We start from the raw sequence: 22447 nt of genomic DNA on the forward strand, positions 1-22447 counted from the left end.
GATGGAGGGAAGATGAGAGAAAATATATTATAAATTTAAAATCATAATTCCCGTTCATCATAAAATCTAATCTGTATTTCAACCTTTATTATAAAATTAAAACAATTTGACCTTTGCCCTCTGGAGTCAGGTTCATTTCTGCTCAGTTTGTTGAAGCTCTTCTGTCGTATCACAATAAAATGAAAAATGATTAAATTAATGATCTGAACTTTTTTATTAAAATGTTTATTTCCTCATAATTTAATTAATAATAAATTATTTAATTAATGCATTTTGCTGATAAAATTATGTCTCTATTCTATTAATATTCTCATAATTAAACAAAACGTGTCTCTGTCTGGCAGCTCACAGAAAAACTGATTAAAATAATAACGTTTCTGAACTAAATTGTCCTTAATAAATTATCATCGAGATCATTTTAATTCATCATGTGATCAATTGATTAATTGTGATTTATTATTTCCTTTTTGTGAATTAAAACAAAAATCTGTTAATTAAAAACTCCAGAATCTAAAAGTCACTGAAATAAATACGAACCAGAAATGAATCAGAATTAATCTGTTAGCTGGAGGTTAAAGAAATTATTAAATACAGATTATTTACATCAATTCAGTAAAATCAGTGCATATTAATGTTTGGATGTTTTCCACTTAGTAATCAGTTTAAATTTCCACCAAACATGAATTTAAATAAAACCAGTAGAATAAATGTAATTTTAGATTAAAAAAATAAAGTTTATCTGAAATGTTGATCCAGGAATCGGATTTAAAGAAGCAGAAACTCGATGAGTCCAGAAATGTTTATGATGTTAATCCTCTGAGTTCATCTTCGTCTCATCATCTTCATCATCGTAGTCATCATCATCCTCCTGCTGCTGCTGGGCCGCCGGGGCTGCAGGAGGACAGACAGGGTGAGCCGGGCCGGGCCAGCGGCATTATGGGTAACGCAGTTCCACTCACTCACCTGAGTTGAAGTAGTGTCTGTACTTATACACCAGGACAGTAGTAGCAGTCAGAGTCACACTGAGCAGAACCAGCAGAACGATGACCCAGGGAGGAAACGGCTCTGTGGAAACACACATGCGGACCAGTCAAAGTAACACTGATTGGTCCAGTCCTGAGCAACTTTTAGACGCATCGTTACTCCAACAGACTAGGATCAGCTCTAAACAGACCTGCTAACCGTTCATTTGATTCAGGAGCAGGGAAGCATCTGAAAGTTGCAGAATGGTAGCTCTGGAGGACTGGACTTGAGCTCCCCTGATCTAGCTGATCTCTAAACTGCTAGAGGTCAGACTGCTATGATACGGCCCAGCTAGAGCTGTTACTGTTATTGTCATTCACAATAACAGGTACAAACATGTTCCACAGTCAGGAGAAACTACCATCTGCTTTACTGAACATGTTAGTATAGATCTGGGATACATAACATGTTCATCACATTGTTTTATAAAATAAAAATCATTCTCAGTAGACCTTTTTCAGGACAACCGGAAGCTGCATCTCAAAGGGCTGCGGCACTTCCTGTTTTGGTGACTGTAATCCAAGTACTCTGAAAAATGTCTCTCCTCCTCCGGTCCTTTTCATCATCATTACTTAATTTGCCAGCACTTTCTTTCGCTGATGCGGATTAAATCGCAGCGGTGAATTTGCCACCAACAAACGTGTGAAAGGAAACAAGTTCTTCCACGAAGAAAATATCCACAGCTATCAAGGTAAGAAAATACGTAGCTTAGCGAGCTAACCGCTAGCTACAAGATATGAACACAAACATCGTAATGAAGCCTAACTTAGTTTGCTAAATTACGTGGAATATTGGAGACAGACGTAGTTTAAACTTTTCAAATATATTCTGACATTCTGAAATGTATTTGCCAGTACAGTTTGTGAAAAGCAGCATGAACTAGAACTTAGTTATGAGATACTAGAGGAAGCTTGATGTTGAAACTTTTCTTCTGCAGCCTGCAGTGTCGGATATTGTGGAGGGACAGGAAGTTGTCAGAGCTCAATGCTTCAGATCCATGAAGAAAAATGAGGAACCGCACAAGCTGCAGGTTTGAAACAGTCAGAAAGTCGGTTGGCTCTTGGTTGTAGTTCAGTTCCTGTTCATATTTGACAGCTGAAGAACTTTAAGTACGATTTCTGGACTCAGAGCTTATTAACATCTTCCTGTTCAGTTGTTACTATTTGTTTTCTGTTTCTGTTGCAACATAGTCTGTTTTTTTCTGCTGTTGTTGAACCTTCAAACTAGAATCTATTACCATATTTTCTGCACCATAAGGCGCACCTAAAAACCTTCAATTTTCACAAAAGCCGACAGTGCGCCTTATAATCCGGTGCCCCTTATATATGGACCAATATTGAGCCACAACAGGTCTCGCAACTACGGTAAGCAGCCGCCGACTTCATTTTCCCCCGTGGAAGAAGAAACGGGGGAAAGCAGACACCGATGCAGCCAGCGGTGCACGCTGGGTTTTGTGTAAAGACCCCAAAATGGTTCCTATTAAGAGACACGCAGAGTTTAAGCTCAAGGCGATCAGTGATGCAGTAGAACACGGGAACAGAGCAGCAGCCAGAGAATTTAATATGAACCAATCAATCAATGGTGCGGAAGTGGAGGAAGCAACAGCTGTTCATTTTGGGAATGAACGGAGTTTTCAGAACGCTGGTTTGTAATCTATTAATAAAGTTTGACTGACCTATATGACTGTTTTGTTGACATTCCCTTTAGCGCAGCTCCATCTAATGGAAGCATAACGTAACCCCAACCTCTACTGTAGCGTCTGTTCTATGCGCCTTATATATGAAAAAAGCTTTAAAATAGGCCATTCATTGAAGGTGCGCCTTATAATGTGGTGCGCCTTATAGTGCGGAAAATACGGTACTTGTTTAAAGCTAAACATGCTGTATGTATTGATGTATATATGCGTTACTAAAACACTTGTCTATTTTAGATATCACTGGATGTTGGAAAAGAAAAGGCTGAATTATTGGATTATTCCTGTAGCTGTGCAGCTGGTAAAGGTTTTTGCAATCATGTAGTTGAACTTCTTTACCAAACTGCACACTAATCCCAACTCCAGCTGCCAACTGATCCTCCTGCACAACTGATTTACTAAGATGGTACAAACCAAGAACACAGGTACGAAAAACACAGTGGAACACTTTGTCCTGATATGTGATATCCTACCATATACTAAATTACATATACTGTCATATATATGATCTTAAAATAACAGTACTATAGTTAATTTATTCCTCCTTTGATTGTGTCGTGCAGCCATTTACGTTCCTTTCCCTGTCATAAGTTGTGGTGAATGAGGTGGTGAGGCAAACGTAGAGTACCCAGGTAGAGGTGAATAGATTATTTAATGATGAAACCAGGAATACAAAGTCCAAAATCCCAGGCAGCACGGCTGAGCAGAAGCCAGGGCTCAGCACCGGTAGCAACTGGTGAAACGAAGGACAACAGTACGACAGTTCACACATACAACACAAGGACCCGACAATGAACAAGGAACACAGGTGGGGTTAAATTCACTGAGGGTAATCACGGAAACAAGACACACCTGGGAACAATCAAGGGGAGACAGGACAACATGGACACTCAGAGACTCAAAATAAACACACAGAAAAATACAGATCACAACATTCCCACCTGTATTTTATAATTGTCATATAAAATTTGTTGTAATGTTAATATTATTTGTGTCAAATAATTTTTCTCCTAATTTGTTTGGAATATTTCTTTTTTGTAGGCAGTGAAAAAAATCCAGGCTCAACTGCTGTCAATTAGTTTTATTTGCAAGTTGGGTAAAAATCTAAACGGTGCCAAATCAGTCCCATTAAGTCCTAACAAATTGCTCAGCCATCCCTTTATTTGTTCTTTAGTTTGACGTCTTTCTGTGTATTTCTTGTAAGGGGAAACATCCAGAACCTGTCAGCGACGGGGTTGGGAAAAGATATCTGCACTCCACACTTTACAGAGCTTACACAGGAATAACCTTTGGGTTATTTTTTGTATCTATGTTCCCTTTGTCAAAACGTATTATGATTTTTATGATTTTGTCACTGATGTTTGTAGGACCACTTCCAGATCCTGACATTCTGGCATCAGGAGAAAAACTACGCCAGCTGGAGTCCCAAAAACGTATGGCTCTTGTCCTGGATGAGACATAATGGTTGATCACATTCCAATCAGATATCACTTTTATATGATAGATTAAACTAAAATTAATGCAGATTTGAGAAGCGGTAGGAAAAGAATATGTAGTTGCACTATTTTTATTATAGATTATACAAATCTGGAGCTGGTTCCATCCAGATCTGGGCCTGTGCCCCAGGGCTCACCAGTGTCTGATCAGTGCCCACCTCACAGTCCTCTGGTAGCATCATTCTGCACCATATGGCTCCAGACTTCCCTTCTCTTCCTTTGATGCTGCATAGTCTTCTGAATATGTGTTTTGTGCCCAAACTCGGTCAACTTATGCATCTTCAGTCTCTGCAAGCATCACTGGAAATGTCTTATGAAATAGAGGCCAGAACAAGACAGCAGTCCAGATGTCCTGCAGGGGTACAACTTCAACAACCAAGACTCACTGCCAGCCGTTTCCCTGATGCTTGCAGAGGAGGAGTCTGCTGCCGCAGCACTGGCATCTCGGATGATCAGGGGTCACTAGACAACCTGCTGCCATGAAGCTTGGTCTGCAGATGGAGTCTGAGCTGCTGGTAAACTCTGCTGAGCCGTTGAGGGTCAACCTGCTCCCTGTGGGAATCATTGTTCGCCCTGACACATCAGATCTTGGTGCAACTCCAGATGTGACCCGTCAGAATCAGCCCCGTTTGGACTGGTTGAGGTGAAAAGCAGCATGAAGAATGATGTGTCTCAGGTTGCTCAGCTCAAGGTTCAGGATGGCCAGGCTGTCTTGAGGAGTTCACAGGCAAACTACTGGCAGGTACAGGGTGAACTGGAAACCAGTGGATTGGAATGGTGCGACTTTGTCGCAGCGTGACGAGTCTTTCAGAGATCAGATTAAATCTAAACTGGACTTATTTTACTTCAACACCTTGATTGATGTGTTCATGTCAATGCAATAAGAATTATAACTTATCCTTTTGTTCCTTTGCATTTCAAATATCCAATCTCAAATAGTAGTTCCTCATGAAACATACGCAGATGTTAAAATTTCTTTAAAAGGCTTTTGCATATTTTACAAAAATTAGTTTTAACTGCAGTTGTTGTGTAACCTGTTTCAAAAATGTTTCTTCTTAAGGTTATCTTTCAGTATTTGCAACTATTGTTGTTTAGATTTGATATATATTAATTTACAGCATGATTTACATCAATGTATAGTGTGCAATTATAAAATAGTTGAAGGTTTTTTGTTTTTATTAGATATTGTAAATTGTACTTGATTTGCTTTCCTTGCAATTCAACTTAAACAAGGAAATACAAAAATAATAGTACAGTGTGCTGCTCAAGTGTGTTTTAATTTAATATATTTTTTTTTAATCTAGACATTAAAATAACTTTTTACACAGCACTACAACAATTAATATACAGAAATAATTTAGTTTACTTTCAAATAAAGGCCACTAGTGCCAACAAAACCTTAAAAAGAAAGAAATAATTTAGTCTGCAACACAAAATGGGCCTCGATAATTTGCCAAAACACAACAGTTGTGCCAGATTTGATTGACAGTTCCTATTAAAGTGAGAGGAACCGGAGAATCCCAGATGTGGCAGAACTTTACTCTGGCGATTGTTCGCTCTACAATGATTCCCAGTCCAGCAATGGTCTGGGTCTCCTCTGTCTCTTTCTTGCTGAACTGGCCAGGATGCCTAAATGGAGGAATGGTGAGTTTGGCTCCAACTTCATGAAGGAGGTTTTGAATGAGGAAGCCTTTATCTGCCAGGACTTCATCTCCCAGCTCAAGCAGAGGAAGGATTCCACTGACCTTCGTTATTTCTGTCTGAGATGCAGCCTGTGTTCAACGCTGAATAAAAGTCCCCAACCCACAGGGAGCAACTCCGATCAGCCCTTTCAGAGTGGTGTGGTTCTTAGGCAGAGAACGTTTCAGGCTGTAAGGTGAGGGATGACGGCGTCTCCAGAGAAACTTCTGTGCAGTCCAAGATGACACGGACATTTGGAGAGAACTTCAGAAATCTGAGGCATCCTGGTTTTTACCTTCTCATAACTAATCCACAGGTTGATGGAAGAGAAGACAATGAAGAGGAAGTCGGCCCAAGTGATGGTCACTCGACTGACAGCGGCTCTGCTGATTTGAAACATGTCAGCAATGAGCTGCTCCTTCATCCCACGGCTACCCTGAATGAGTTCATCATCATCAATCAGAGGCCTGCAGCAGGCAGGGCTGGCTTCAGCACATGCTTCCTCTCCAGGTTTCTGTGCTCTGGTCCAGGACACAAGGCGTGATGCAGAGGGTGCAATGGGCTCCAAGGAGATCCAGAACACACACTCGGATGGAAATTTGGTGTAGAACTGGATCTGGTTATCAGAGGCACAGTAGCGGCTAAAACGTGTGGCAGACAAATCCACTTTTTGAATTCTGGCCTCCAACTCCTTGATAAAATCTAGAGCTTCATCAAGTGCATCTGTAAAACCACAAAATAAAATAGCTTAAGATACGGTTAGCAAGAAGTTTTAATTATATAGATGTAACATTACTTCTGTGAAGATCAATACATGTTGTGAGTCCAAGCATGTATGTATATAAACAATCTCTCCACAAAATACATAACTACCACATAATCTCATTATAATGACTTTATTATGTGATCATAATAATAACCACATTATTATAGTAATAGTTATATTTGACTGAAATTATCTAACATGGCAAATGTATACAATGTACTATCTTAAGTTGACGTTTACCTGCAGGTGGATGTGCAACATAATCATGTAGCATCTTCAGCCTGGCAGCTTTCTGAGGACAGACTGCCGTTTCTCAGGCCTCTCTAAAGCAGACTCTCTGGTTGCTGGTGCAGTGAAGTTATTCCAGGCAAAAAGGGAGGAACAGCTGGTGGTCGATCCGCTAACAAAATCCTGCAGTGTGAAGTGGCGGCTCCATATGAAAGTGCTGCCTGTCTTTATGCAAAAGTCGGGACCTTCATCTTTTCGGATCGCGTGGATCCACTGGCTCCGTTGGTCCGAGTCCGTTGGGAACCAATGATAGGACAGATACGGCTGTATCTGCCCCACATGATCAACCAGGGACTGAACAAAAACAACTGAGACTGAGCCATTTTCCTAGCCTTTTAATGCTAATGCTATAGCCACCATTAGTAGTCAAATCCCACATCTACTTTAAAACCCAGAAGCGTGAAAAAGGTCAATAGAGTCTATCAACGTCAGCTCAGGTCCTGGGAGAAGATATCATTTTTAATATGTCAAGATGGCGCCTCGTCAAGATGGCACCGGCGCAGCTGGCTGCCTGCAGACGCAGCTCCCGTCGTGTGTGTTTGTCTGTGTCTGTAACCGATTAAGGATCCGTGCTTGAAGAACCCATGGATCATCAGTTGGGCTTTCCACAATGGCTGGATGTGGTTCTGTCGATGTTCTCCGCGTTCTTCTGCTACTTTTTATACTCTTGGTTGCGGAGAACCTCGCCGAGCGGAGTAGCGGCATTGTTTGCTCGCGTGAACGGCTGATTGCGCTGTGTGGGCCTCTGCTGCTGCCCGGAGACGGGCCTGTGGTCCCGGAGGAGTTACGGAGGAGACGACGGGGCTGCGGGTCTGGAGTTAAACGGAGGTAGAAGAGGAGGCGGCCCAGAAGGAGTACTGGGAGTGCAGTATCTTCTGCTTCACGAAAACCTGGCTACACTCGCTTATTCCGGAATACAACGTGGAGGTTCCTGGATTTTCCTTGGTGCGGGGGCACAGGGACTTTTCCAAGAGTCGGAAGAAGAGGGGCGGCGGGATTGCACTTTATGTGAGTGAGAGGTGGTGTAATCCCGGTCATGTTAACGTGAAGGAACAAATTTTAGCCCGGATATTGAACTTCTGGCTGTGGGAATGCAACCGTGCTATTTACCGAGGGAGTTTACGTCCGCCATTTTGATCGCTGTTTACATTCCTCCATCAGCTGATGCAGCGGTGGCCTGTGACGTCATCAGCTCTACCACAGCCAAACTCCAGACTCAACACCCGGACGTTGTTATTGTGTCTTGTCTCTTGTCTTGTCTCTATGCTGTAACTGCGAAGTAATTTCCCTGCTGGGATCAATAAAGTACTTCTATTCTATTCAAAATACATATTTTATAGTTAAACGAACTTAAAACAAAACGTCAGCATCACTGTAAAATTATAAATATATTGAAGAGGTCATGAAACATTTGCTACCAAGTCAAATTCTATTTGTTGTCTTAATTTGAGCTAATTTAATTTACTACCTTTTACTACCTGGAGTAGCAGTGCTAACATTATCAAAGCGCTCAGACTAGACAGTCCTGCTTCAGGCATCGTCTTCATGTCACCGTCTGGAAGTTTCCTTCCTTTAGTCCATAACAATGTTTAGCTATTAGATGTTAGTTAGCAGAAGTAAAGGTGACAGTAAATTAGAAAAATGAAGAGTTCATTTCTTGCAGTAACTATTCACTAAGTGTAACTTTTTATATAGATTGATTCCAAACTGACTGAAGTATTCCAGCCTTTATTTCTGTTGATGATGATGATGATTTTCCACTGAGCAGCTTAAAAAACTATGATAGTTAATTATTCTATCAATAAAAAATATTTCTAACAAAAATCTGGGCTTAATGGGAAGTATGTTTAAAATCTGCAAACTGCTGCTAACTACTTCCTCTTAGATGATACACAAATACATAAAATAATAGATGATACACAAATACCACATAATGAAAATAAATGAATGGAAATATTACAGATTGTGTGGGATAAACACAGATATTCCTTAACATATCACAGATCATCATCATCATCTGATCTGAGATCCAGAACCAGGAAGCAGCTGCAGGTTCTGATCCAGAGACAAACTCTCACCTGGCAGAGGGGGCGGAGCTACATGCAGGTTGACTCACCTATTACGTCCAGGTAGACCTTCCTCCTGAGTTCCTCCCCGTGGGCCATCTGAATGACTCGACACTCAAATAGTCCCGTATCGTTGGCCTGCACTTTCTTCAGAACCAAAGACACGTCTCCACCCGTCATCTCAGAATCCAGCAGTTCCACCCGGTCCTTAAAAGACGGATGCTGCTTGTTTACATCCGTCTTCCCGTCTTTGAACAGGAGGACGAATTTTGCCCCCAGGCCGGGTCTGCTCCACTCTATGACCTGGATGGGGTTATTGTCAGGGTCGCTGCATGGCAGAGTGACGTCCTCTCCAGCTGTAGCTTTGATGTTGGTCTGTTCTGATGGAGAGGAAACACAGAGAGGTCAGAGGTCACAGTGGGCCTCAATCCTTCCACATCAGCTTTCAACAGACGGTGAGCGAAAGAAAGGATCCGATCTCTGAACTCTGAGGTGTGTTTTAGTTCTAGCCATAATTTAGTCATCAGAATGTTTTTAGTCTAGACCAGGGGTCCCCAACCAATGGCTCCGGAGCCAGTAAAAAATAAATTGATTTTCAATCAGTGCATAACTGACCAGTACAGTATTGCGAGGTAACGCAAAAGAAAAAATTCCCCATGTCCCCTAGGGGGCTCCGTACTACGGGACACAGAAGCAGACTGCGCATTTTTTGGTTTGCTTGGTTCATTCAGTGCCGGTGGATAATATTTGGATAAGTTTTGATTTTTATCTCCTGAATAAGAGGAGGACAGGTGACTGCATTCTGTTTCTATTTCTCCTTCAGTGCGGGCTGGGTAAGTCTCGGTTTTTATTTCTTAAATACAAAGACCCAAATAGACAGAGGGTATTTTGTCTGAAATTGAGCATCAACAAAGTGTAAAATGTGTTTTGTTACATGCAGAAATAAAATTTTGTGTTCTATGCAGTAGGGGTTGAACCAATTAGTCGACTAGTCGACTCTAGGACGTCTCGCGAGTTTTTACATTTCATGTGACTAGTCGCAGTCATGTGATTGCCGGTGGTGACAGCCTGTGCTGATCTGACAGCACAGTATACGTCACAAGACACAAGAAAAATAAGTTAATACATTAGTTTAAATGATATGTAGATGGATGCATATTTGTGGTTTTACAGTGTTTTTAAAAGGAGATGGAGTTGCAGCTGCAGTCCACTACAAAACACGAGCCGTCTAAAACTCGCCCCCTTCCCTCTAAGGATGTCACTTAGCCGGCTCGCGAGTGTCTTTGTCACGACGATCTAACTAATACATTATGATGTTATGTTGCTGATTAAATAAAAGCCTGTAGTTGGTAATGACAGTGTATACTTGTCTGACATATATATAGCCGTGAGTTCGTGCTAAGAATGACACTTCGTGCTTAGGAGTGTCATCAGATCAGCTGTCAGAAGTGTATGACACTCTGACAGCTGATCTGACAGAACACTGGCTACAAAATGGCGTCTTCAAAACAGATCGAGGACAAGCCCGCATCTTGTCAAACAGGTAGAAATTCGTCAACAGTGTGGAAATATTTCACTAAAGATGACTCTTCCGGTTTAACTACCATAACATGCAAAACCTGCAAAGCTGTGCTGAAGTACAACAAAAGTACGACCGCGATGCACAGTCATTTGAAAAGGCATCCGCTAATGCTAATGCTAGCTCCTGAACAACCGGCTCGATCCAGTCAGTTGTCAGTAACTTCATTCATGAGACGCCCAGCTGCGACAGGACACCGGCGGCAGCAAATCACAAATTTGCGTCTTGCGTTGCTATGACGTCACAAGGACTAGTCAACTCGACATCGACTCGACTTTTATCACGTTGACGTTGACTAGAAAATATCTTAAATCGTTCAATCTGCTGAGTCAGCAGAGCTTCCTGCCGCGCATCGGGCGGAGGAGAAGCAGGTGGTTTCGTTGAATTCAGCTGTAACCAAACGGGATCCGTTCATAACAAGTTTGGCTTGTGATGTTCCAAAAGCACCACGTAGTCAGTGTGATAGTTTGACTCCTATAGTAACTATCCAGAGATCATCAGCATCAGCCGGTGTTTAGAAAAAAAAAGTCAGACCCGACTTTGTGCAACAAACTTTTCCCCGCTGCTCACGAAGAATCTCCATAATAGACTTAGTAAAAGCAGGAGAAGGGGAGAGTGTGTGTGTGTGTGTGTGCGTGTGTGTGTGTGTGTGTGTGGGGGGGGTGTCAATATTTGCCGTGAAAATAGCTAATAAAGCCTCCAAGTAGTTGTGAAGGGTTTTTGCGCTTACGTCACTATGACGTCACCGCGACTAGTCGACATCGACTCGACTATTATCATGATGTAGTCGACCTTAAAAAATATGTAGTCGTTCAACCCCTACTATGCAGCAGTTCGTTGATTTCCTAAACGCAACATAGTATCGATTTTTGTACATAGCATATAGGTTTTATATATATGACGTCAAAATGGGTTGTGGCTCCAAGTGCTTTCTTTTTATTGGGAGGCGGTCCCAAATGGCTCTTTGAATAGAAAAGGTTGCCGACCCCTGGTCTAGCTTATCTACAGATAATTGTTCAGAATATGTAAAAAAGCCAAAACGCCACGTCGAGGTTTGTTCTTGGTTTTCTCGTGGCCACTTGCATGTTAATATGACAAACACACTTAGAAAAATAACCTAAAACCGGAGAATAAAAACGGTCTCTAACAAATTTGTAGTGGGATGTTTAAAAAATGCCACTCTCAACATGGCGGAGATAAACGTTAATGATTCGAACCGAGTAGTTTGACGAAACTGTCTGTGTGTAACAACTGAATCTCACCTGCAGCAGAGACAAACTGGCAGAAAACCACAGACAGCAGGAACAGAGACGCAGGAAGAGAAGAAGCCATTTCCTGGTTGGTCTCTCCGTCCGAAATATAGATTCATGCGACGTTTCTGAGTGGAAAATATTTCAAAGAAACACCAAAAATATAGTTTGACTGAAATAACAGTAAGTAAAATAACAGTCAGAATTGCGGAGAAATTAGGATACATAGAATAAACTGAGAACAAGTTCTAACTCACGGTGAGATGCAACAGAACCCTGCAGAGGCGGGAAAATGTAGAGCTGGAGCTGGCTTAACGCTGCTTCTTCTTCTTGTTTTAGTGTTTTGTTGACAGTTAAAACAAATCGTTAGGTGCACATTACCGCCACCAACTGGTGCATGATGTGTACTGCAGCAACGCTCGAAATAAATGAAACAAAAATCTCATATCCTTCAAAATAAACGATTCAGTCTGAGATGATTTATCAAATCTTGAGAAATTGCACTTCTTTGTAATAATTCAATATAATTTAATCTTATCATTTTAGAAAGAATATTAATTAGCTGCAGCTAATGATTGTTATATTATTTTGTTTTATTTTATTTACTTATTACTCATTTTTTTTCTTTATCTTTTTATCAACTTATTCTATTGTGCTATTGTTTTTGTACAGCACTTTGGTAAAGTTGTAAACCTGTTTTTACATATGCTATTGAAAAAAATGTGACATTAGTTGGATACACCATGTTCCAAATTATTATGCAAATTGGATTAAAGTGTCATAAAGATTAAATGTTTTGTTGTGCTATTAAATGTATAGAAGGTATTGTGTGTCAGGGCTCTTTGAATCACTATAATTAATTTCAGAGAGCTGGTTGATCAGTTTGTCTGCTGAGATCAATTAAAGGGAATCTACTTCAGAAGGATGTTCCACATTATTAAGCAGGCCACAGGTTTCAAGCAACATGGGAAACAGAAAGAATCTCTGCTGAGAAAAATCATCAGATAGTGTAGTGCCGTATGACAAGATATGAAAACAGATATTGAAGGAAAACTGAAGCGTTATGGTTCTGTGAAGAGATTTGTGGCTGATTCAGAACAAAGATGGTTTTACAGATAAAGACAGAATGAGGAAAGTTTCTGTTGGACACATTTATGGGATTAAGAGATCAGCTGTTAAAATGTCCTTATAAAGCAGCAAACAGGTATTAGAAGCTGCTGGAGCCTCAAGGTGGAGGATCCTCCAGAAGCTTGTGGTGCAGGAACCTACTATTGGGCCCCTAACCAGAGCTCACAAGCAGAACCGGTACCAGTGGGCCCAGCCGGACATGAAGATTCATTTTCAAACAGACTAGTTCACTGATGACTGATGTGCAACGCTGGATGGTCCAGATGGACGCAGTAGTGGATCGGTGGTGGATGGCCACCACGTCCCAACACGACTGTGACGTCAGCAAGGAGGTGGTGGAGTCATGCTGTGGGCCAAATCATGGGGAGAGAGAGAGAGAGATGGTCATTTGGAACACAGTGTAAAAATTGATCTATTGTATGCAACAAAATGCAAATAAAGAAAAACTCAGAAAATAAATCTTTATTGTTTAAAATTGAATAACAGCCTTCCTTTAGTGAATCATATATCATATAACAACTGAAGTATCTGCAGCAAAAAATGCATATTTTTAGCATCAACAATGTGAAAAGCTCAGACCTTTCTGCTTGATTTAACATCAGTACATTTGATCTTGTGGCTAGACACTCTGCACACAAGGTGGTGGTGGTGGTGGTGGGGGGGGATTAATTCAATACGGTTATTTATTGATTAACTGATAAAATAGTTGGATGCAAAAGTGCTTGATGGGAGAATTTTCTTTTTCAGAATCTGAACCAGATGAAGTTAAAACTGCCACTTGAGGAGTTCTGGGTAAAACAGATTTACAGGCAAATGTTTTTTTTGTTTTGTTTTTTTACAAAATTGATATATTTTTGTAGTTTTAAATGCTCTGAGTGTGTTGTTCTTTCATCTTGTTTTGTAGTGATTATTTGTTGACTAAAGTAGTTGACGGTTATTTAAAAAATCAATTCATCACAATTAATCTGATTAATGGTTTACGTATTATTATTCAGGTGTGTTGAAGCAATGAAAGCTCAAAAAGAATCCAGAGACGTAGAAAAATCTGCTGTGTCAGATTAAAGTTAACATTTAATATTTCCCCCTGCAGGATGACCCTGCGGCTGTTGCAGCGGATCACTGCAGTCCAGCAATCAGAGCCAGCAGGCCCACTGGCAGGACAGTGTTGGGTCTCAGCTGCACGTCTCCTCCGGGGCTGGGCCCACCTGCAGAGAGGAGCCAGCAGACAGGACAGGTTAACATCCAAACACCGGAAACACTGGAAACGTTGACGTGTTGTTGTGACAGAAGCAGAGACTTCCTGCTCCATCCTCAGCTTCCTGTCCAGTTCTGTCTCACAGAAACGACTTCCAGACACAAAATCAGCTCACATCATTTCCAGCAGTAACCTTCCTGACTTTTCATTACCGTTCTGAATATTTACAGAATTTGCTTTGACTCAGTTTTAACTGTAATGAGAAACTTGGAGAGAATATTTCAGGTTTAAAAGATGTTAGTTTCACCAGAGAATCATCAGCCTGCTGGGCTGCCAGGTTTTATTGGTGGTATTATTTTTAGTGGTGTGTCACTTTGTCTCCAGTAACGGTGACAGATGGATGAAGTTGGTTTGTGGTTGAACGGTGAACTGGGCGCTGACTGCGCCCCCTGCTGGCCTCATGCTGTTAGTCCCACAGCATGATGCTGACTGCTCCTGATTTCTGACTGGTTGCTTCATTAGGATTTAACTGAAGTGAAAAACTAGATTTATTTCATTAGTGTGTTCAGATACGATACCAGCATCAAGGACTGGTTCTGGTAAAGGCAGGCCGTTCCTCCTGACCCACACCAGTTTGATCCTGTGGCTAGACACCCTCCACACCAGGCGGGGGCGCTAAGGCATAAACCAGTTACCTACTGCTGGTGGGTAGCTGTGACCCTTTACTCCAGGGTTCAGCAGGAGTAGAGAGGGAGGTTCTGATCCAGAAACAGACTGACCTTCCACTTTCAGCATAACGATGCTGATTGGGTCACTTGTCAGAAAGGTTCCACTTCTTCCTCCTCTGCCGCCTGACCGGGGCTGCTCTATCTCTAGCTCTTCTTCTTCGTCTCCCGATCCTTCCAGTAAAACTCGGCACTCATACTTTCCGGTGTCTCTGCCCACCACTTTCTTCAGCACCAGAGACAGGTCTCCTTTCTCTGCGGCCAGCAGAGACGTGCGGCCCTTATAGGCAGCCAGCTGATTGCCATCCACCTTCTTGTTCCTGTAAAGAAGAACCGGCGCCAAGGTCTGGTCGGGTCTGCTCCACTCTGCCAGGACAACAGCTTTGGCCCCAGCAAATTTACACGGCAGAGTGACGACTGCTCCAGCTTTAGCTTTGACTGAGACCGGATCTGCCGGAGGGAACAACACAGAGGTCAGAGGTCACACCTCAAAGCATCAAACTAATGATGTACTTTCTGAAACTGGTCTGATATCATATCAAATAACAACGATAACATGTTGGTGATGAGGCTGTTTTGATGTTTTTAAGGATGTTGCAAACAATTATTTTATTAATCAAGTAATCAACGAAAAGTTTGATCAAGTAAAATATTGGTAATTGCTGCCATAACATCAGTATTAATATCAGATATCAACATCGGCCCAAATTTTCATATTTCTGCTTTCCTAACATTTACTTGTCTGTTCAAAGAATAGACCCTCATTGACTGCTTGGGGCAGGAAATACGGACAAGTAAGATGAACATATAACAGTTTTGTGAAAAGAATATTACTAAACTGTATTTATGTCCACCGGCAAAATAACAGCTGATATTAGCTTTAGTGCTTGGTGTAATGCTGGGGTTCAGCCCCCGCTATGAAGGCTAACCGAGAGTCAGATTATCTTGACACCCTCAAGCAAGAGGGTATGACACAGAAAGATATTTCTGAACGAATAGGCTGTTCCCAGAGTGCTGTATCAAGGCACCTCAGTGGGAAGGAAAAAGTGTGGCAGAAAACGCTGCACAATGAGAAGAGGTGACCGGACCCTGAGGAAGATTGTGGAGAAGGACCGATTCCAGACCTTGGGTCACCTGCGGAAGCAGTGGACTGAGTCTGGAGTAGAAACATCCAGAGCCACCGTGTACAGGCGTGTGCAGGAAATAGGCTACAGGTGCCGCATTCCCCAGGTCAAGCCTCTTTTGAACCAGAAACAGCGGCAGAGGCGCCTGACCTGGGCTACAGAGAAGCAGCACTGGACTGTTGCTCAGTGGTCCAAAGTACTTTTTTCGGACGAAAGCAAATTTTGCATGTCATTCGGAAATCAAGGTGCCAGAGTCTGGAGGAAGACTGGGGAGAAGGAAATGCCAAAATGCCAGAAGTCCAGTGTCAAGTACCCACAGTCAGTGATGGTCTGGGCTGCCATGTCAGCTGCTGGTGTTGGTCCACTGAGTTTTATCAAGGGCAGGGTCAATGCAGCTAGCTATCAGGAGATTTTGGAGCACTTCATGCTTCCGTCTGCTGAAAAGCTTTATGGAGATGAAGATTTCATTTTACAGCACGACCTGGCACCTGCTCACAGTGCCAAAACCACTGGTAAATGGTTTACTGACCATGGTATCACTGTGCTCAATTGGCCTGCCAACTCTCCTGACCTGAACCCCATAGAGAATCTGTGGGATATTGTGAAGAGAAAGTTGAGAGACGCAAGACCCAACACTCTGGATGAGCTAAAGGTCGCTATCGAAGCATCCTGGGCCTCCATAACACCTCAGCAGTGCCACAGGCTGATTGCCTCCATGCCACGCCGCATTGAAGCAGTCATTTCTGCAAAAGGATTCCCGACCAAGTATTGAGTGCATAACTGTACATAATTATTTGAAGGTTGACTTTTTTGTATTAAAAACACTTTTCTTTTATTGGTCGGATGAAATATGCTAATTTTGTGAGATAGGAATTTTGGGTTTTCATGAGCTGTATGCCAAAATCATCCGTATTAAGACAATAAAAGACCTGAAATATTTCAGTTGGTGTGCAATGAATCTAAAATATATGAATGTTCAATTTTTATCAGTACATTATGGAAAATAATGAACTTTATCACAATATGCTAATATTTTGAGAAGGACCTGTATTTATATGTAATTCACTCTATCAAATGTAAGATACCTAAAAAAAACTCCTGTTTTTATTTTGAAGGCTTCCTAACGGCAACGATGTGAGGAAGAAGTGGGAGAGACGAATTCACTGAACAGGATGAATCTCAGCTGCTGAATCACTAGGGCTAGAACTCCACGAATAGAAAACATGGAAACGATCGACCAGTCCAAGATGGCGGCTCTACGTCAGGTTAGCTACAACAGGCAAGAGCGTTCCATATATGTTTCTATGGTAACAGCTGAATCTCACCTGCAGCAGAGACAAACTGCCAGAAAACCACAGACAGCAGGAACAGAGAGGCAGGAAGAGAAGAAGCCATTTCCTGGTTGCGTCGATCTCTCCGTCCGAAATTAGATTCCCACATTCCCGTTTCTAAGTTGGAAATGTTTCCAGAAACACCAAAAAAACCTGACGTTTAACTGAAAACACAACAGTCAGTTAGAATTGCGGAGAAATTAGGATTAATCAAATAAACGACAGAGTCCCGCACAGGCGGGAAAATATGGAGGTGGAGCTAGCTTAGCCGCGCTAGCTTAGCCGAGCTAGCTTAGCTCTGCTTCTTTTATTTTTAGGTTTTGTTTGCAGTTTAGCAAAAACACTTTAGCAGCGCAATACCGCCACCGTTTATTTTGTAACCGAAATACAACTGAACATTTTTATGAATGAAATATAACGGAAGAAAATATACAATAACAGCGGATACACAAATATTAACGGTACACTCAAAAATTACGTACACTGCTCTATATTTTATGAAGCAAAGTAAAAACAACCACACGTATTTCTGAGTCTTTGTAAAACATAAATACTTACAAAGACAAACGTTTTCCGAGCTACGAAGCGTGTAATGTAAGTTCAATGTTCACGACCCGCTTACTTTCTCTCTAGTGATGTGTCGGTCGCTAAAGATCCGGCTCTAAGAGCCGGCTCTTTGAAGTGAACGATTGGAACCGGCTCCACAATGGGAGCCGTTTTAGGATCCTATTTGGGAGCCGGGTTTTTTTCTACAGTATATCGCCGTCTCTCCGCCTCCCTGTCGTTGTGCTTGTGCTCTAAAAGTGCCAGAGCCGATAGTTTTTCCCCACATCGTTTTTTTTTTGTCCTGCGGTGCCTCGCTGTCTCTCCCCCCCTTCTCCCTCTCCTTGCGCGTTTTGCTCTTCTGCCAGTGCTAGAGCTGAGAGTTTTTTCCCCTCGGTCGGTCCACTGCCCTCATGTCAAGCGTGTGCTCCACACATCTGACCAATCACACATAGTTTCAATTAATTATGTGGCGGGAAAACACTGAAAAAAAAGTTTATCTCCACTTTTTTTGTGGAAACGGCAGGCAGTTGGCCAAGCTGTATAGCGTTCGTCGGCAGGTGTTTATGTACAGACACTCAGTCAGCGATCAAGAAGCACAGAAAGAAGGGGAGTCAGTGTGAGAACTGAATAGGTGAAAATAAATGAGTGACAGAAAACGGAGCAAGATTTGGACTCATTTTAATGTTACATCAAGCTCCAGGGCAGAGTGCAGACTGTGCAAAGTCAGCATTTCCTATCTGCAGGCTCGACAAACAACCTGCACAGCCACATGCGGACATCACACGCATCGGTATTGCTGGAGGAGTCAGGCCAGAAAGGGAACCACAACCTTCTGACAGCGCGAGTGCAACAACTACTGCAGCTGCTTCTTCAGGTGCAAGAACATCAACTGCTCCTTCGGCAACAATGTCTGCCCCCATTCCTACATCCCAGCCTGGATCCCACCTTCCTGCATCCACAACCCAGAGCTCTATGAAGCAGTTCCTGCAGAAGTCTCTAACTCCAGCAAGACAGAGCGCAATCGATGAGGAGCTTGCCAAGATGGTGGCACGTGATTTCCAGCCCTTTTCCAGAGGATGTCGGATTTAGGAGTTACTGCCATGCCCTCAATCCCATGTCTGCCCTCCCCAGCCGAAAAACCCTGTCACAGAAAATAATCCCAGGCCTATATGATGCAGCACGGGCCTCCCTGCAAGAAAGGGTGAAGAGAGCCTCAGCTGTATGCTTGACCACTGACTGCTGGACTTCCCGCACCACCACATCATTTATGTCTGTCACCTACCATTTCATTGAAAACTACAGTATGGTGTCATCTCTGCTGGACTGTTTTGAGTTTAGTGACAGGCACACATCCGAAAACCTGGCAGAAGAGCTCCTCCGAGTGGCAAGAGAATGGGGGGTGGAAAACAAAGTTGTGTGTTGTGTCACAGACAATGCAGCAAACATTACAAGAGCCATCCAGCTGTTGAAATGGACACACCATCCATGCCTGGCACACACCATTAATCTATTTGTGAGAAATGCTCTGAGGGCTATGAAGCCCACTGTGGACAAAGCGAAGGCAATAGTGGAATTTTTCCACCGAAGCACAGCAGCCACCCAAAACCTTAAATCCACTCAGCGGCAGATGTCTATGGCAGAGCTTAAGCTCAAACAGGAGTGTGTCACCCGGATTCCATATGATCCAGCGAATGCTTGAATCAAAGGATGCGGTTATCGCAACATTGGCAGTGATCAATGCAGCTGTGGCTCCTCTCAGCCAAGAGGAGTGTGAGGCTCTGCAAGAGGCCTGCAGTGTCCTGGAGCCCTTGGACCAGGTCACAGTGGAGGTCAGCGCAGAGAGGTACAGTGTTCAAACATCATCTCATTGAACTTTACTATAATATTACTATTAAAATTTATTATGATGTTATTATCATTGTAATTTTTTTACTTGTTAAATTATTTATTTGACAAACAGGTTTAGAAGTGGCTGAAAATAATACTACTAAATAAATAAAATTATTAGTATGTAAAGCAATTTAGAAATGAAACTTAAAATAATATTGCTAAATAGGCTATATAAATAAATATTATATAAAATATAATATTTTGATGCTTCTTTCTTCAGGTATGTTGCCGCCTCCAAAATGCTGGTACTGTGCAGGGGTCTTCAGAGAGTGACAGCAGAGCACCAGAGCAGAGGAACCACAGAGAGCGTGAAGGAGTTGGTGAATTCTCTCTGTTCAAGCATGGACACAAAATGGAGTACAACACAGTTCTGTCCGAAACCACCATCCTCCACCCCCGTTTCAAAAAGGTGGCCTTTAATGACAACCGAGCAGTCGACGAAGCCCTCCAAAGAATAACTACAGCAGCATCAAGGTATAGGCAGTCATCTCACCTGCAAGGGGGTCATGGAGGAGAGGAGGGAGCAGCAGCACGTGAGCTGGAGGAGCCCCAAGCATCGGCTGTTTGGAGGTTTTTTGAGGAGCGGGCAAGTGGAGACACTGCAACCAGGAATCCTACAGCTGATGCTATTCTGGAAGTGAGGTCCTACCTTGAGGAACCTCTTTTCCAGCGGAGTGCCGACCCACTGAGCTGGTGGGAGACAAAGGCACTGATCTATCCACATCTCTCTCACCTGATGGCACGTAGACAGTGCAGAGTGGCAACATCCGTCCCCTCAGAGAGGATCTTCTCTAAAACTGGACAGATCATAACTGAGAGAAGGAACAAGATCAGCCCTGCCAAGCTGAGACACCTGGTGTTTCTCAACGCCAATCTGTAAGTCTTTGAGTGATTTAATACAGTGAGTTCTTCATCTAGTGGTTCAAAACTTGTGTTGTTCACATGATTTTTATCCTTCATAGTTTTATACTTGAATTTAATAGCAATGTATTTGATATTTGTATTGTGGCACCTTTTCTGTTATGAAGCTGCTTTGATACTTTTTCGTATTGTGGTGGTTGTTTGTATTTATATTTAACTGTTTAATTTATTTTAAGTTATTTTTGTGGAAGTGGTGCTATTTTGTGATAATTTAATTGGTTATAATAAAAGGTTTATTTATAAAGCATTGTTATGCGGCATGTTTACTCATCATAAGAGCTTAACAATGTCAATAATGAAACAAAATATTATAAAATTAGGTTTAAGCTATTAATTAATTAATAATGTCAAAAATATATATGGGGAGCCGTTTGGGAGCCGAAAGAGCCGGCTCTCCACAGTAAGAAGAGCCATTAGAGCCGCATCTCGAAAAGGAGCCGAAAATCCCATCACTGACAGATGCATTTTGGGTAATGTAGTGCTAAACAAACAGACGGACTTTTAACACACATCACATCCCTTGGTTATCTATTAGTTTATTAGTTATCTATTAGTTGATCAGTTATCTATTAGTTGATCAGTTTCTGGAATTTTCTTTTTCAGTTTCCAGAGTTGTGTATCTCAGGGTAGCAGCTCGTTGGATCAGTTTCATTTTTTATTTTTGAATCTTTCATTTCTGTGTTTCTGGCAGGAAATTAGTTTTTTTGGACAGCTGGTCCTTCTGGGTCGGATGATGAGCAGCTGGATTTATTTTTAGAAATACTTTTTATACTTTGCTCAACTTTAGTAACTCTTTGAAGAATCTTGAGTTAATATGAGTTACAGCAGCATTTAGTTTTCCACAAAGTATTGAGAATAGAATCGGGCTGCAGCTTTAATCTGAGAGTCAGACATCCTGTCTACTTCCTAGACTAGGATTAAAACTTTCCTTTACAATAAAAGTGATAACCTGAACCAGTCAGACTGAGTTTTATCTGTAGATCTGATGCAGGAGGACAAACTGACCACTTCTTTTTCTATTCTCTCTGTCCAGAAGAACCTGATTGTTGTCATTATTATGAGTTGTAATCCAGGTATAGGTTAGGTTAGGTTAAACATTACTAATCCCATAGGGAATTGAGGTTATCTGTTGCTCACACATTAATTTACATCCACACAGCATTAAAATCGTACAGCTGGAGACATCCATAAAAGGTACGAGAATATAATAATTAAATAAATACATTACCACTAAAAAGAGGTCTTGTAAAAGTGCTTAAATATGTTAAAATACTAGTTACCCTGTCTCCCTCCCTTTCAGCATTATAAAGCCTAATGGCCCGTAGGACAAAGGAGTTTTTAATGTGAGAGGAACCTGTCACTGAAGGAGCTCCTCTGGTTGGAGAAAACAGTGTACAGAGGACGGCTGGTGTTCTCCAGGACTAGCCTGAGTTTAGACAGTGTCCTCTGTTCCACCACCGTCTCCACAGACTCCAGGCTGTGGAGACGGTGGTGACCCGCGTCCGGGCGAGGGAACACGAAGTCCAATGGTGCCGTTCATCATTGGGGTCTTCGGGCTGCGCTTTGTCTGGTCCCTCACCTAGGACCTGTCTGCCTTGGGTGACCCTACCAGGGGCATGAAGCCCCAGACAGCAGAGCTCCTAGGATCACTGGGGCCCTGAAACCCTCCACCATGATGAGGTGGCAGCCCAAGGAGAGGTGAAAAATAGTCAGATTTAAAAACATAACTGATACATTTACAATCAT

At 42.2% G+C, this 22447-nt stretch overlaps 1 protein-coding gene and 1 long non-coding RNA gene across 4 annotated transcripts; one reads left to right on the forward strand and one right to left on the reverse strand.

The window, feature by feature from the left end:
- Window positions 1–713: 713 nt before the first annotated feature.
- LOC114157650 (butyrophilin-like protein 3) lies at window positions 714–17967 on the reverse strand. 3 transcript variants are annotated; one of them, XM_028038787.1, is made up of 6 exons: window positions 17903–17967; window positions 17475–17508; window positions 11854–11982; window positions 9063–9392; window positions 964–1065; window positions 714–891 (listed from the first exon to the last, which is right to left on the reverse strand). In XM_028038787.1, the coding sequence occupies exons 3-6, from the start codon at window positions 11921–11923 to the stop codon at window positions 809–811; spliced, it is 585 nt and encodes a 194-aa protein (XP_027894588.1). In that variant the 5' UTR covers window positions 11924–11982; window positions 17475–17508; window positions 17903–17967; the 3' UTR covers window positions 714–808. The 3 variants fall into 3 exon arrangements, with proteins under 3 accessions (XP_027894588.1, XP_027894586.1, XP_027894587.1); XM_028038785.1 differs by lacking the exons at window positions 11854–11982; window positions 17475–17508; window positions 17903–17967 and adding an exon at window positions 17339–17467; XM_028038786.1 differs by lacking the exons at window positions 714–891; window positions 964–1065; window positions 9063–9392; window positions 11854–11982; window positions 17475–17508 and adding exons at window positions 14024–14174; window positions 14944–15339; window positions 17339–17461 and having other exon boundaries at window positions 17903–17964.
- LOC114157670 (uncharacterized) lies at window positions 1837–4170 on the forward strand. Its single transcript, XR_003598207.1, has 3 exons — window positions 1837–2053; window positions 2954–3141; window positions 4084–4170. It is a non-coding gene; the product is annotated as an uncharacterized LOC114157670 (long non-coding RNA).
- Window positions 17968–22447: the final 4480 nt, after the last annotated feature.

This window comes from Xiphophorus couchianus, chromosome 14 (assembly GCF_001444195.1).
Source record: "Xiphophorus couchianus chromosome 14, X_couchianus-1.0, whole genome shotgun sequence".
Classification (NCBI taxonomy): domain Eukaryota; kingdom Metazoa; phylum Chordata; class Actinopteri; order Cyprinodontiformes; family Poeciliidae; genus Xiphophorus; species Xiphophorus couchianus.

What these genes read in the sequence shown, in the direction of transcription:
- LOC114157650 (XM_028038785.1), bottom strand. Translation starts at nt 17,453, where the DNA reads ATGTGGGAATCTAATTTCGGACGGAGAGATCGACGCAACCAGGAAATG. An exon ending in GGTCTACCTGGACGTAATAG is followed by an intron (nt 1,066 to 9,062) that starts GTGAGTCAACCT and finishes GTGTTTCCACAG; the next exon opens with AGCCGTTTCCTCCCTGGGTC. An exon ending in CAGACACTACTTCAACTCAG is followed by an intron (nt 892 to 963) that starts GTGAGTGAGTGG and finishes GTCCTCCTGCAG; the next exon opens with CCCCGGCGGCCCAGCAGCAG.